This window comes from Dipodomys spectabilis, unplaced genomic scaffold (assembly GCF_019054845.1).
Source record: "Dipodomys spectabilis isolate Male_0828 unplaced genomic scaffold, ASM1905484v1 ptg000221l, whole genome shotgun sequence".
Lineage (NCBI taxonomy): Eukaryota > Metazoa > Chordata > Mammalia > Rodentia > Heteromyidae > Dipodomys > Dipodomys spectabilis.
Genome location: NW_024870898.1, coordinates 954,727 through 971,195, shown reverse-complemented (window position 1 = coordinate 971,195; position 16,469 = coordinate 954,727). Strand labels below are relative to the sequence as shown.

Sequence of the window (16,469 nt, the reverse complement as noted above, 5' to 3'; positions counted from 1 at the left end):
TCCAGCACCACATAAGCAAAAAGAAAAAAGCCAGAAGTGGCACTGTGGCTCAAGTGGTAGAGCGCTAGCCTTGAGGTGAAGAGCTGAGGGACAGTGCCCAGGCCCAGAGTTCAGGCCCACGACTGGACCCCCCTCCCCCGCAAAAAAAAAAAAATATATATATATATATATTCTCAGGAGAAGACCCTGCATAAAAGGCATCATCCTGAATATTGTAGTATTTAACAGGGTTGCAGTTTTATTTCCTTGTCATGTGTTTCCCCTAAAGCAGATCTTTTTTTAAGGACCAATAAATGCTTTCCATTGGATTCACTAAATTAGCTCCAGGACAATATATTACTAAAGGATGCTCAATAAATAAACCCATATATTAAAACAAAAATGCATGTTATTCTGGTTCTCGATTCCCTCTGCAGAGAGAGCTTATGTAACAACCAATTCCTAACTGGTTTGTACTTGTGTAAATTTCCTCCTCCACTATACTAATAGAGAGAGGGAAGAGTAAATGATTTCCCATTCTGCTTCAGGAAGGCAGCGGTTGAATCCACTGTTTCAAACTTACTCTAAGCCTTGGTGCAGAAGGCCCTGGTTTCATCCTGAACACCCTGCGTGCGCGCATGTACGCACGCGCGCGCGCGCGCGCGCGCGCACACACACACACACACACACACACACACACACACTTTCTCTCCCATCTCCCCTCTTTGCTCTAAACATCTCTCTCCCCTCTCCTTTCTCTCCCTCCCTTCTCTCCTCTCCTCTCCCCTCTTCCCTCTCAACTCTCCTCTTCCCTCTTTTCTCTCTTCTCTCCCCTCCTCTCCCTTTTCATCTCTCTCCTCTCCTCTCTTCTCTCTCCCTCCTCTCCTCTTCTCTCCTCCATCCTTTCTCCTTTCTCTCTCCTCTCCTTTCTCCCCTCCCCTCTCCTCTCCTCTCCTCTCCTCTCTCTCTCCCCCCATCTCCCCCACTCTCCTCTAAACATCTCTCTCCTCTCCCCTCTCTCCTCTCCTTTTTCCCCTCCCCCTCCTCTTTTTCTGTCTCTGTCTTTCCCTCTGTCTCTCTCTCTCTCACACACACACATACACACACAAAGAAACACACAAACCCCAGTTCCATTAAATTGCAGTGATCAGTGTTGCTACTTTCTTACCTCCCCCCGCCCTTCGCAATCAAGGATACTTATGATCAAAGTTGTACCATATCCGGAAGAGCCAAGCACTCTCTGCTTTGGTAGTTCTCCTTTCATTTTCAGGAATACCCTGCAGAGAGATGATACATAAATCAACACATATTCAAAAACATAAACAGATTTTGAGCCATTCCTTTGTGGAATCAGAAAGAGCTTTTGTAAAAGATACTAACATGGTTAATATTAGAAACAGAATGTCCTGTATATTGAAGCTTTGGAGTAAGAAGTGGAAATGTTTTTTAGACTATCTCTAAGCTTGCTAATAACTAACATCTCTACTGTCATTTAAAAGTAATGTGGAGCTAGCAATGGTGGCTCATTGTAATCCTGGTTACTGAAGGGGCTGGGATCTGAGGACCATAGTTCAAAGCCAACCCAGGTAAGAAAGTCCATAAGACTCTCACCTCCAATAACCACCAGAAAGCAGGAAGCAGAGCTGTGGCTCAAGTGGTAGAGTGCTGGTTTTGAGTGAAAAAGCTAGGGGACAATACATAGGACCTGAGTTCAAGCCTTAGTGCTTGCACACACAAAAGAAGTTAATTTGCATTCTAAATCAGAAAGATTTGTACCACCATTATAAGAGCACCTTCAATAGAGAACATCACATGAACATATGCATATTTGGGAGCTGTGAGTCTCAAAATAAAAAAAAATAACAGCACTTATGTCTACCATAATATACTTTCAAAGTAGCTACTATGTTCTTAGCACATTAGCACAATGAAAATGATAGGAAAATTCCACAGTAAGACTGACTGGCTAGGAGGAAAAACTAGCAAAACAGGAAGGCATCTTCTAAAATAGCTATGAAGCATATAAACTATGTCCTTATTGGTAACATGTTGTGGTGAGTAGTCAAGTGGTTAAGTTAGGCTATGTGGTCCAGTCCTGACTTATTGACATTAACTAGTTTGGACAAACTCCCTTCCTTCTCTATGCCTGAATTCCTTCTTACAGAAAATTTGAGCCTTAGTGAGACACACTAGATAGTATGTTGAAAATGAACTAAACAACTTGTGGGTGGAGAATGGACGGGAAAACTGGGAGACAGCAAGGGAAAGGGTGACACTGTTCAAAAAGAAATGCACTCATTATCTGGCTTATGTAAGTGGAACTCCTGTATGCATCACCTTCACAATAACAATAAAATATTTATTAAAAAACAAAACAAGGGTTGGGAAGGTGGCTTGCCTTGCATGCTTGAGGCCCTGGGTTTGATTGCTCAGCACCACATAAGCAGAAAAAAAGTCAGATGTGGCACTGTGGCTCAAGTGGTAGAGTGCTAGCCTTGAGCTGAAGAGCTGAGAGACAGTGTCCAGGCCCAGAGTTCAGGCCCTATGAATGACAATAAATAAAATAAAAAATTGAACCTTAGAGATTCCCTAAAGCCTTTTCCACTGCTAATGTTCTATGGTCCATGATGCTAAGAAGTTCAGAGTTTAGATCCCAGGTTTTGGTTCTATTCTTGTCTTCTTTAACATTTAAAACAACTTATTCTTTCCTTCAACAGGTACCAACATATACAGAAAAAGGTATTTGGGGGCACTGTATGAGCTTATAAGAACACTCTGCATTTCCTTTCACATTATTAAGTGGAGCTTTGTGTACCTCCACATTTTTTCCTCCCTCTGTCCTTATGTCATCCACAAATCCCTCCCTCTCTTCCTTTTTCCCTCCCAAGTACTTATATTGGTGCCGGGGAAGTAAGGGTCTTGTGCCATGCTAAGCAAGTGCTCTACTATTGAGCCACACACCTCCAGCTTGTGGCACACTTATCATTTTTAAAAATTTTCTGTCTTTATTTCATGTGTGTGTGTGTGTCCATGCATATGCACGTGCATATGTGTGTGTGCACATGCATGCATATGAGCACTTAAACTCAGGGCTGGACACTATCCTTTAACTTTTTCACTCAAGGCTGGCACTGAACCACTTGACCCACCGCTCTATGTCTGGCTTTTTTTGTGGGTAAAGTCTGTGTATCTCACAGACTTTCCTGCCTACGCTGGCTACTAACCTTTATCCTCAGATCTCAGCCTCTTGAATAGCTAGGATTACAGGTGTGCCCTCACTATATTAATTCCTGCATGCTCAGTCCCCTATATTGCATTCTCACGATATAGGCTCTTCTATGCTTCATACAGGATATTCGAACTTACTGAGTAAGTATAATGAAGATATTCATACAGTTTAAAGGCAGAGAGAAATGGTATTTTTCCCTTTATGACCGAACTAGTAGTCTCTTTCCCTGTCACCTCATTTTTCCTCTATAACTGACAGAGGTGATAGAGCTAACTGGTGGAGATGTACACACTGGGATCAAGCATTTGTCTGGTTAGCTGTATAACTTTCTTCTTGTCTTAATCCAGAGGTGAAGATACTGAGGAACTCTTACCCTTTGAACACTACCCTAGCTGCTAGGCATAATGGGAATTTACCCAGTCTGCTTTGCCTAGGTATTTCAAGCCAGAGAATTCTATTTTAAGGTTCCAACCACAAAGGAGGCAAGCACTTACTATCACACACACACACACACACACACACACATCATTCAACAGCTAACTAAATTAACATTGAGGGAATTTAAAACCACACCCTAAAGAAAAATACGCAAGGGTTTATTTCAGACAAGAACAAAAATTGTGCTTTGAAAGAGACACTTTGTCTTGAAACACTTAATTTCTGGAATTTCTCATCTAATATCTAGTAGTAGAAATGATGGATTCAGTGGTGCCAGGAAACCATTAAAAATGAATGGAAAACTGTGGTCACTGTAGAGAGTGTGGCCAGTTACACCATACTCCAGTGCAAAAGGCTGAATATCCTAGAGACAGCTGAGAATCTGACACATGGAAGGAAGGATGGAAAGAAATGTGGCCAAGACTAAGGCACTGGGTAGCTAAGTGCCTTCCCTAGAACTGGAGACCAGTTCAAGATTCAAAAGCTTCTAGGCAGTTCTCAAGGGCAGCTGCTGGTCATCCAACTTGAAAGTTACACAGGAAGAGCAGCTGGAGTGGGCTGACATCAGAGACAAGCCTGCATGCGCAAACCTAAGTGGAAAAAGGCTCCCTGTGCCAGAACAGTCACTTGAAAACCCAGAAGCGCTTAAGAGACTACTTGGCTCGGTGGCAAAAGTCCAGCATGGCCCACAGATAGGAAAGCTGTCAACCTTGATAAGCATATGCTGTCTAAATGTGGTTGTGTCTCTATGTAGTGGTGTGAAAAGCCAGGAATGATGTCAGCTAAAAGCTGGGGCAAATAGGACAGGATCTTAGTAGTGTCATGTAGTCTAGGAGAGACAGTTTGCTTCCCAAATGGCTGTACATTCAACAGAAATGCCAAGGACAACACAAATGCATATTTACCAAATGTTCTTGGTCTGAGTCAACACCAACCCTAAAGGAAAAACACAAAGAGTAAATGAGATTTTGAAGCCAAAATAAGTCTAGTATATACATACATATATACGTTGTCAGGCAGCTATTTCTCTCTACAGAGAAGCTGTTGGAATAGTTAATGTGTTCTTGTTTCTCTGTGCTAGTTGATGTACTTTTGTGGCTCTTATCTCTTTCCTTAGCAACAGCTTGGATTCTAAGGCAAGCAGAATAAATGATCCTATTCCTATAATCCCACTTACCAGTTTCAGTAAAATAGCATTTCTCCTCTAAATATAATTCCACTTGAAGCAGAGTCGGGGAGAACAACATTGCTCCAGTTGCTGAGTAAGAACGACTGGAAAGTTCTAGAAACAAAGGCTGACAGTGCAATTCTAAGAGGGAGTTGTGTGGTTTTGGACCTCACAGAATTCATGGCAACTTTCTGTGAGTTAGAAGGGTTCCAATTATAGCTGTTTGCACAGGCTAATGGACAAGCAGTAGCCTTAGTTTTTCATTAATTCTTCTTTTTACATCCACTCAATTCCTGCTCTGAGTATCCTAGGAAACAGCTTCATTAAGGAGCTCTGTGTGTCTCTTCTCTGACCCCTGACACTCTGGGCACTCTCTTTCTTCTACCTTCTCCCCCCTTTCTGCCCCCCTCTCCCCATTGCCTCTTTCAGCTGCTCCAGCATGGGACTTATTCTGACTCATAGTGTGTTGAGTAAAGTTTTCCAACACCAGGCTGTCCCCCACCCCTCCAGTTAGTTATCCAAACCCACAACTCACAGGGTCATTGTCTTCACAAAAGACTGCATGCAGCTGGCTGACAATCTAATCTAGAGGGTCAACTCTGAAGTCCCTTGAGTTGCATTTAAGGCTCTCCACATGCAACTGGCCACTCCTCACTCCTACCTACCTTTCCACCTTCTTCCTCTTCCTCTTCCTCTTCTTCTGAAACCCTGGTCCTCTCTGGGCCTCCATGCCTTTGCACATACCATTCGTCCCTCAGGCTGAAATATGCGGCCTCTCACTTAGCTCCTCAATAAGTTCTACAATAACTACTTTATGAGTCCTCCAACTGACTTTTCCTCTATAATTCTGTACAACTTTCTAGAGTCTCTTCATTACAATACTGAGCACAAAAGGTTCAGCATGGTAGCTCAAGACTATAGTCCTAGCTATTTTGTACATGGAGATTAGAAGGATTAGGATTCGAGGCCATCTAGACAAAAGTTGGGAAGACCTCATCTCAACAAAACAAGCATACTTCTGTGGTCCCTGCTATTCAGGAGGCCATAGGTAGAGGACTACCATGAGAGGCTGGCACCAAGCAAAAAGTAACACCATATCTGAAAAATAACCTTAAGTAAAAAGGACTAGAGATGTGACTGAAGTATTAGAGCACCTGCCTAGAAACACATGAGACTGGGCTCAAGCCCTAGTACCACGTGCATGCACACAAAAAATAGAGACATAGATATATAGAAACACATACACTTAGTGCAGTAGTTATTTAACTCTCTCTCTCTCTCCTCTCAAAAGCCTATGAGCTCCTTGAGGCAAAAGCCATATCTCAATTCATTTCTATATTCCCAGAGTCTAGCACAGTACCTGACACACAATAGGTTCTCAAGTGTTTATGAATTATTACCTACTACATGGCAGTGCTAGAAGTTATAACAGCAGGATCCCCAAAGACAAGTAACATTTAAGGGAGTAAAATGAAACAAGACCACTTTTGAAAGGCAAGGGAATCATGGCTAAATATTTGAAAAAAGATGGTCATGACCAGATTCATAATTCAAAGAAAGGATCATTTTTGCTTTGTTAAAAACAGCCTGGCACTATTTAATTCTTAGGCATGTTAGACTCTCACCCATTTATGTATCTCAAGTGACATCTAGTGGTCTTGAAGATAGTACATGTACAATACTCATAATATACCCAGAGCCAGTCTAGTGTAATAAAACAATTACAGAGTATTTATTATTTGACAGGTACTGTGCTGCTAGGTAGAGGACATAGATATAAATTAAACATGGTTCCTGGGGCTGGGAAGGTGGCCCTGGGTTCGATTGCTCAGCACCACATAAGCAGAAAAAGCTGGAAGTGGTGCTGTGGCTCAAGTCGTAAAGTGATAGCTTTGAGCTGAAGAGCTGAGGGACAGTGCCCAGGCCCAGAGTTCAGGCCCCACGACCACCAAAAAAATAGATAACTAAAAATAAACATGGTTCCTTTCCCCAAGGAGCTTACAGACCACTAGAATAGAATCTCCAAGACTTTGCTTGTCAGGGAATACTGGATTCAAATTCCCCACTGGCTTCTGCCGAGCTGTGAGAACTCATATAATGCAGCCCTGCGGACTGTAATTCTATCACCTGAAAAGGGTTGATGTATGGATTAAACACAAAAATGTATGGAGAACTTTTAAGAGTGTCTGATAGATCATGAACACTAAGTAGTTCTTATAACTACCCCATTATTACAAGGTTAATGAGGTAAGTGCTATAATGGACAATTTTATCCTTTGACAGTACTTAGGTTTGAACTCAGGGTCCCCAGCTTGCTAGACAGGGGTTAAGCCATTCCTCCAGCCCTTAAAATGTTATAATGGAGGGACACGATGTTATGCAGAGAAAGTGCTTAGAGAGAAAAGAACAGAGGGTAGGGGGAAGGCACTTGGCTATGTCAATTATTGGGAGGTAAAAGAGAAGCCCAGGCAGAGCAAAGGCTCGTAAGTGATAGGCAAATGTTCACATGCTTTGCGCAATAATGACTGACTGACTGACTCATTGCAATTCACTTGGGGTGGCCATTATTTCCAGGTGATCCCATATCTGGTTTATGGAGGTCATGCCACTACTTCCTTGTTTAATATTCCTTAAGATTCCTATTGCATTTTGAAATCCAAACTCTCTCATTATACCTTAAAAAACCCTACAGTAGGGGTCCACAAGATACAGCCCGTGGGACATCCAGTAGTGCTCCTGTTTTGGTAAGTGAAGTTCTGTTGTTGACAGCTTTGACACTACTGGGGTTTGAACTCAGGACTTCCTACTTGCTACACAAGCACTATTAATACTTGAGCCACATCCCCGGTCTGAGGCTTGGTTGGAACATAGCCTCACCAGTTGATTAACACATTGTTTATAGATGCTTTGACACTAGACCTGAGAAACTGAGACAGAGCCCACATGACCTGCAAAGCCTAAACTCTACAAGAAGAGTTTACAGAGCCTTGTCACCGAGGAGTTTGTCCAACTCATTCTTCACACTATTAATCACTATTCTCTCACTAAGTAGTCTATTGTTCTGCTTATCCAGTAGGCCAAGTCAGCTTCTGCCTCGGGGCCTTTGCACTTGCTTTTGTCTCTGCCTGGGCTACTCTTCTATATCTTCGCCCTATCTTGTCACTCTAGTTGAATAAGTTTGAGTGGAAACTCTCAAAGGAGACTGTCCCTGACTTTTTTTTTGTGCCAGTCCTGGGGCTTGAACTCAGGGCCTTGTTATGGTCCCTGAGCTTTTTTTTTTTTGCTCAAGTCTAGTGTTCTACCACTTGAGCCACAACTCCACTTCCAGGTTTTGATGGTTAATTGGAGATAAGAGTCTCACAAACTTTATTGCCCAGGCTGTCTTCAAACCACAATCCTCAGATCTTAGCCTCCTGAGTAGCTAAAATTATAGGTATGAGCCACTGCCCCCCATCCCCAGTCACTACCCTACTCTGATTGCCTTCTAAAATGATCATGTTCATTAGATTATTTACTGCTTTGTTGTCTGCCTTTTCTCAGTAAAGTATACATTTTAGGTGACCAGGGATATTTTTATTCCTACGGTCCTTCTTAAGAGCTGGGTTTCTTAACTTTGAATTACTGACATTGTGGCCCAAATAATTATTAGTTAGTTTGGAGAGATTGTCTTATGCACTAGAGAATTAGTAGCATCCCTGGCTTTTGCCTACAAAATGCCAGCAGTAGACCCCTGTCTCATTTGTGACAATCAAAAATGGATCTAAATATGCTCCCTACTAGGCAAAGGTGAACAGAATTATTTCCTGCAGAACCAAAAACAAGTTACCAACACAGGTCTGGCACTCAATAAATATTTAGTGAAGGAATGCATAAAAGGCACAATTAATCTGCGTGCCAGTAGTTCATGTCTATAACCCTAGCTACTCAGGAGGCTGAGTTCTAGAGAACTGTACTTTGAAGCTACCTCAGGCAGAAAAGTCCACAGGACTCCATCTCCAATTAACCATCAAAATGCTAGTCTGGAGATGTGACTCAAGTGGTAGACTACCAGCTGAGCAAGCAAGCAAGCTTAAGCAATGGTGAGGCCCTGAATTCAAGCTAGCATTAAAAAGGGAGCCTTGGGCTGGGAAGGTGGTTCAGTGGTAGAGTGCTTGCCTTGCATGCATGAGGCCCTGGGTTCGATTCTTCAGCACCACATAAGCAGAAAAAGCCAGAAATGGCACTGTGGCTCAAGTGCTAGAGCACTAGCCTTGAGATGAAGAGCTGAGGGACAGTGTCCAAGCCCAGAGTTCAGGCCCCATGACCAACAAAAAAAAAGTAAAAAGACAGCCTTGATAGGCACCATTGGCAAGGCTGTGAGACTCTTATCTCCAATTAGCTACCAAAAAAGCTGCAAGTGGAACTGTGGCTCAAGTGGTAAAGCACTAGCCGTAAGCAAAAAATGCCCAGGGACAATGAGTGTGTCCAGAATTCAAGCCCCAGGACCAGCACAAAAAAGGCATCCTTGTAACTCCCACAGACAGACCTTTGCAGATATTAGTTCACTAAATCCTCATCTAGGAAACAGTACTGTTACTTGTGCTACGGATGCAGAAACAGCGGCTTAAAGGACTTCCCAAAGATCACACAATTCGTTTTAAGAAAGGAGTGAGAATTTAAAGACAAAGTTAAATGTGCATGAATCATCAATTCTCAGGGCTCATAAGCATTCTCAAAATTGGACCAGACAAATTCAAGAGGGAAGAGAAGCTGAAAATACAGGCTTTGTTCACAATGAGGCCAAATCACTCCAATAAAAAAAGAAAACAACAAATAATCTAATACTGTAGGGCAATGAATATTATAAGTGGTTAACTGTGGTACAGGTAAATAAGGCCATCCAAAGAGCTCTCAAAGCTAATGACAGAAATTAAATTCTTTGCACAGAGAGCAAGTGGGTTTTTGTTTGGGTTGTTTTTAAAGAAGACATGGTAAAGCATGGACATTTTCTATGTCTTTTTGAGGGACGCAATAAGGGAAGATAAGTGATTCTTTTTAAACTAAGAATCCATTGAAGAGTATTATTCTCCTAAGTTACTACACATTTAATTTTTTTCCCCCTAGGAGAGTCCATATTTACAAGCTGTTGGGGGAAAAAAAGGAGCTTTGTGTTTCCAAAATGTCCTATTCTCTCTCCTTTTTTTGGTCAGTTGTGGGGCTTGAACTCAGGGCCTGGGCTCAAGGCTAGTACTCTACCATTTTGAGCCACAGAACCACTTCCAGTTTTCTGGTGGTTAGCTGGAGATAAAAGTCTCACACCTTTCCTTGCCCAAGAGGGCTTCAAAGCACGATCCTCAGATCTCAGCCTCCTAAGTAGCTAGGATTACAGGCGTGAGCCACTGGCACTTCGCTCTATTTTCATTTTTTGAGGTACTATGGTATAGAAAAAAATGATGATCAGAGACTCCTCTAATCACCATCTCATTGTCTGTTCAACCTTGAATGAGTAAGACTCTTCTTGAGCATCTGTTTCTTAACTTGTAAAACAAATGTATTATGATTGGGTGATCATGTTAAATACACTGAGCATGAGGCCTAGCACACAGTAGGTACTCAATAAATGCCAAGTCCTCCTTCAAGTAATAATGAAGGTTATAAGAATACTATTAGGGTTTACAGCATATATGCTGTATTATTTTTCTACCACACACAGTAATAGCATGAAAATGAACAAGAATGGAATTTGAATAGAGAAAAGAAATTATGATAGTAACAACATTCCAACTGATTCAAGGTTAGAAAAAAGGCATAATAGAATTAAAAGTGGAGGACAGATTATCTACAGTATGAAATACTGTTTTCCCTAATGAGTCGTAGATAACCTGGAAGCTTGGTAGCTTTTAACATCTATGAAGTTTTAGCCAAACACAGAAGTACAATCTACAAAGCCTCAGCAACATAGACTGCTGTATCCATGGAAACAAATGCAGAACTCTTGAGATACAAGGGAGCTTTCAAATTGAATACATTAAGTATCACACACGGCAACACTAAGACCTCATGATCTTGGCCTTCCAGCATTTGGCTAGAAACAGTAGTGATCATTAAGATAAGAAAAAAATAACTGCATCTAATATTGATTAGACATAGGGTAAATGGGACTGTCTCACAAGCTGCAGATGTATCCAACAAGATAATATGACCAAAAGCCTTAAACACATGCACATCCTTTTCACTGAACAATTTGTCTCCTACAAATGCATACTAAGGAAATAAAGTACACAGTTGGCTATACATATAAAAATGTTCATTTTTCTCACTTGGGGAAGGGAAGGGAAGTAACAAAATGCTGAAATAAGGATACAGGTTGACCCATTGTAACAATGAGATGTGCAGGACACTATGCTGAAAACGAACTTTACAACTTGGAGTAGAGGGGAGGGAGGAGTTGGGGAGGTAGGGAGGAAAGGGATGGTGGTGGAGGGAACAAAGGAGGAGGTAACAATGCTTGATTGGAAATGGACTCATTACCTTACTCACGTAACTGTAACCCCTCTGTACAGTATTTTTACAATAAAAACATATAAAAATGTTCATACTGGTAACAGTAACAAAAAAATCCTCAAATGGCAATGATAACAGCAAAAACCTAGAAACTATACAAAAGTCAGCCAATCAGGATATATGCCACCATTCAAATAATGATGTGAATATATTTACAAATGTAAATATCCATGCTATATTTTAAAAAAGAGTATTCAAGCATACTTTTAGGTTTGCCTTTTTTCTGTTAAAAAATGTATGATGTGGGCTGGGAAGATGGCTCAGTGGTAGAGTGCTTGCCTTGCATGCATGAGGCCCTGGGTTCGATTCCTCAGCACCACATAAGCAAAAAGAAAAAAGCCGGAAGTGGCGCTGTGGCTCAAGTGGTAGAGCGCTAGCCTTGAGCTGAAGAGCTGAGGGACAGCGCCCAGGCCCAGAGTTCAGACTCCACGACCGGACCCAAAAAAAAAAAAAAATGTATGATGTATATAAAAGGTCTGTAAAGCGAATCTATGAACTGTTAGTACTGGTTTCCATTTATTTTTCTTTTGAAGTTTTATTTATTTTTCTTGTACCAGAGCGTATACTTTTGAAGAGAAATAAATGAAAAATTATTGATTCACCAAAAGTTAAAATCTTGTGACTAAAAGGAAAATAAACTGAATTGATATTTAATGTTAAAATAAGGCAATGCAGGAAGCAGCGCTGTAGCTCAAGCTGTAGAGCACTCTCCTTGAGCTGAAGAGCACAGGGACAGCACCCAAGCCCAGAGTTCAAGCCCCATGACCAACAAAAAAAAAGGTATAAATAAGGCAACGCAACAGCTATACTCACAAGAAAATATGTTGGAAATGGTCTGTACGACTTGGGAGGGGTTGGGGGAAGGGTAAGTGGGAGAAACATGAGGGAGGGGGTAACAAGTTTGACAAGAAATGTACTCACTACCTTAAATGTACTCACTATTTTACTTATGTAATTGTAACCCGTCTGTACATTACCTTGACAATAAAAATTTAAAAATAAATGAAATAAGTGAGGTCACCAGCTTCTACTCACCTTATATGCAGGCATGACAACATGGCCGTGGTACCACCACCAAATACCCACACAGTAAAAAACACAATCAGAAGTGTGGTGCTGAACATCATTTGCCGTGCATAAGTGGCAGTGTCTCGAATGGCCAAAGCAAATGCCATCGCACCACGAAGGCCTACAGGGAATTGAAGGGGTAGTCAATAGTTGATACCAATGAAAGCATCATAAATTCAGAAACATAAACATCCTAAAATCTTAGGAGCAGTTAACCAAATGATACAAAAATGCAACAATCTTTCAATACTTTTTAAAATTTATTTTGTTGCAGTCGGGTGATAGTGGCTCATACTTGGAGTCCTAGCTACTCAGGAAGCTGAGATCTGAGGATTGCAGTTCAAAGCTAGCCCAAGCAGAAGAGTCTGTGAGACTATTATCTCCAAGTAACCAGAACAAAGGTAGAAATGGAAGTGTGGCTCAAGTGCTACAGTGCCACCCTTGAGCAAAAGGGCTAAGAGTCAGGCCCTGAGTTCAAACCCCAGTATGAGCACAAATTTTTTTTTTTTTCTCTCTGGAACCAGATTTTAAGAGAAATTTCTTTTTCTTTCAAAAGTAAATTCAATACAGACTCCTTGAAAAAAATTAATTTATATATAAAAGGTGTTTTGATTCATAGTTCCATGAGTTTTGTTTGAAAATGCATAGAACAATATAGCCACTACCATTATCAAGACACAAAGCAATCTCCTCTCTCCCGATTTGCCTCTGTATTACAACTTCCTAGGTTTCACTTCTTTCACTAAACTCCTGATCTATTCTTCGTTGCTTTTTTTTCTTTTTATGATACTGGGTATTGAGCCCAGGCCTTGCTCTTACTATATGCCTCCAACTCTTCAGTTTTCATCTTGCTTTTGAAAAAGGGTCTAACATTGGCTGTTGCCTGAGCTGGCCTCAAATTCTTGATCCTTCTGCCTCCAACTCCCAAGTAGCAGGCATTATAGACATGTACCATGTTCTACTTGATTGTCTTTTTGAGAATGTTTTATAAGTGAACTCACAGAGTATGTAACCTGAGAATGGCTTCTCTCACTAAGCTTGATGATTCTGATATTCAACTGGGTTGTATGGATCAATAATTTGTTTTTTAACGACAGATATCTGTATACCCTGGTTTTTCACAATATTATTCACAATGACCAAATTTTGGATTCATCCCAGGTGACCAACAACAGATGAATGGATAAAGAAAATGTGGTATATTTACTTAACCACTAAAAAGAACGCAATTATATTATTTGCTGGAAATTGGATGGAACTAGAGATCATCATGTTGAGTGAAATAAACCAGTTCCAAAATGACAAATACTCGTTTTTTTTCTCATTGTGGAAGGGAGAAATAAAACAAGACAAATCAAAACAAAATAAAAATTTTCATGGTAGTGGTTGAGCCCTGTGTGCCCTGTGCGCCGAGGGCTCTTTGCATCTGCGCGGTACATTTCGCTCCCTTTCTGCCTCCGCTGCCACCCTGGTACCTGTAAAAAGGCTTGAGGTAAGAGGGGGCAAAAATGAAGCAGGTTCTGGAGTTCACCTTGAACTACACCCACCCTGTAGAAGATGGTATCATGGATGCTGCCAATTTTGAGCAGTTTCTCCAAGAGAGAATCAAGGTGATCGGGAAAGCTGAAAATCTTGGTGGAGGAGTGGTCACCATTGAGAGAAGCAAAAGCAAGATCACTGTAACTTCTGTGGTGCCTTTCTCCAAAAGGTATTTGAAATATCTCACCAAAAAATATTTGAAGAAGAATAATCTACGTGACTGGTTACTCATAGTTGCTAACAGCAAAGAGAGTTATGAATTACGTTACTTCCAGATTAACCAGGAGGAAGAAGAGAAGGAAGAGAGGGATTAAAATTCATTTATAAGGAATATTTTGTATGAGTTCCTGAATAAAACTTGGGAGCCTCCCTCCAAAATATGCATGGTCATAAAAGGGAAAGGGAAAGGAAGGAGGTAGAACTGGGGACAAGAAAAAGTAATGGGGGAATGAATATAATCAAAGCATATGAATGTATAGAAATGTCCTGATGAAACCCCCTACTCTGTTAAATTTAATATATACCAATAAAATACAGTTTATTTTTAGTGATTAACGGTATTCTAAAAGCATGGATTTACCACAGCAGTTTTCTCTCTTTGCCTATTTAAAGGCAGACAAATGGATAATTACAGATAAAATTCCTTTAGACTTCTAAGTCTTGATGTGAGAATGTATTCATCTTTAATCCTTTTATTTTGTAAGACATAGTCCTAAACCAAAGACTTGGTGGCAGAATATTAAAAGATTCTCAAAGAAGAGAATGGGACACTGAGGATCTTCATGTAAGGAAAGATACAATTTCGGTCAAGACATTTTAGGTTCATTTATAAAGCTAGCATATGTTGTGAACAAGTTGTTTGAGTGGACAAGATAAAAAAGTTACAACTTACCAGCAAACATCATCATATGTTGAAAATTTGATCCAATCTTACTTCTTCTACCCAAATTAAGTAACAGAGACAAGGGGTAAATATTGGCAGCTCTTCCCAGGAAAATAGCAATCTAAAATTATTAATAAGTTAAGGATCATTTCTTTTTACTGTTAATATTATTTGGACTATACATTTGTGATAGGGAAAGACTAAATTATTTTTGGGAGCTAGTTTTTAACACATGGTCTCTTGATTCATCACCTAACAATTCTGTGTACTAGAACTTTCTGCAAATACAAATTTCTGATACTGTGAGCACCAGAATGTTGCTATTGTGAATGAAGTATAAATTTTATATGATTTAAACTGATTTTAAATAATCACATATGCTAGTTGCTACCAAATAGAATGGGTTGTTCTAACATATAGAAAATTAATGAATTAATGAAGAGAAATAAGCTGGGTGCCAGTGTCTCATCCCTAAGGACTATGGTTCGAGGTTAGCATGGGCAGAAAAGTCCACTAGACTCCATCTTCAAAATTAACTAGCAAAAAGCAAGGTTAGAGGTTAAGGCTCAAACAGTAAAGAATCTTGAGACCCTGAGTTCAAACTCCAGTACTCCAAAAAAATCCCTAATAACAATAAAATAGGCTACCTCATTACCATTGCCAGAGTGGATAGGAATAATAATGTTGGGTAAATCTCCCCATTCCTTCCTTAGAACACAGAATGGGGGATGCATAGCCAACTTAAAGCTTTAGAAATCCTGCAACCCTTACTGTGTCCCACTGAGTCTACACTTACAGCCTACTTCAATGGATAGGCTTAATGTGAATTCAGATGTGTTTTAACTAGAAATCAATTGTGGTATATTGTTTTCTATCTGATATCTATAGAAAGTCCTGTTTTATAATTACAAATTTACTTTCAGAGATCACAATACAGTCCCTACTCTAGTTCCTGGTAGGAATATAAAGGAAAACCTAATATTAAAAATAACATGGGCTAGGAAGGTAGCTCAGTGATAGAATGCTTTTCTCCCATGCATGAGGCCCTGGGTTTGATTCCTCAGTACCACATAAACAGAAAAAGCTGGAAGTGGTGCTGTGGCTCAAGTGGTAGACAGCTAACATTGAGCTTCAGAGCTCAGGGACAGTGCCCAGGCCCAAAGTTCAAGCCCCATGACCAACCCCCCCCCCAAAAAAAAAGATTAAAAACAAAAAAAACAAGGGATAACAAGTTTGACAAGAAATGTACTTATTACCTTATGAAACTGTAACCCCTCTATACATCACCTTGACAATAAAAAGAAGAAAAAAATGTGATTAAAAAAAGTGATAGCCTTGAGAGATAGCAATCTGTAGACTATACTAAAGGAACTGCATGTAAGAATTGTATACCAATTGGTAAAAACTGTTTCCCGGGGCTGGGAAGGTGGCTCAGTGGTAGAGCGCTTGCCTTGCATGCTCAAGGCCCTGGGTTCGATTCCTCAGCACCACATAAGCAAAAAGAAAAAAGCTAGAAGTGGCGCTGTGGCTCAAGTGGTAGAGCACTAGCCTTGAGCTGAAGAGCTGAGGGACAGTGCCCAGGCCCAGAGTTCAGGCCCCACGACCAGACCCAAAAAAAATAA

At 40.6% G+C, this 16,469-nt stretch overlaps 1 protein-coding gene across 2 annotated transcripts in view; it reads right to left on the bottom strand.

Annotated features, from left to right (window-relative positions):
- The window catches only part of Slc9a6 (solute carrier family 9 member A6), a 68,366-nt gene that overhangs the window by 11,149 nt on the left and 40,748 nt on the right, over positions 1-16,469 (bottom strand). For both annotated transcript variants that reach the window (XM_042697508.1, XM_042697507.1), the window contains 4 exons: positions 14,857-14,968; positions 12,393-12,546; positions 4,552-4,582; positions 1,177-1,256 (listed from right to left, as the gene is read on the bottom strand). In XM_042697508.1, the coding sequence (XP_042553442.1) occupies positions 1,177-1,256; positions 4,552-4,582; positions 12,393-12,546; positions 14,857-14,968 (377 nt within the window). The remainder of the gene's footprint in view (positions 1-1,176; positions 1,257-4,551; positions 4,583-12,392; positions 12,547-14,856; positions 14,969-16,469) is intronic.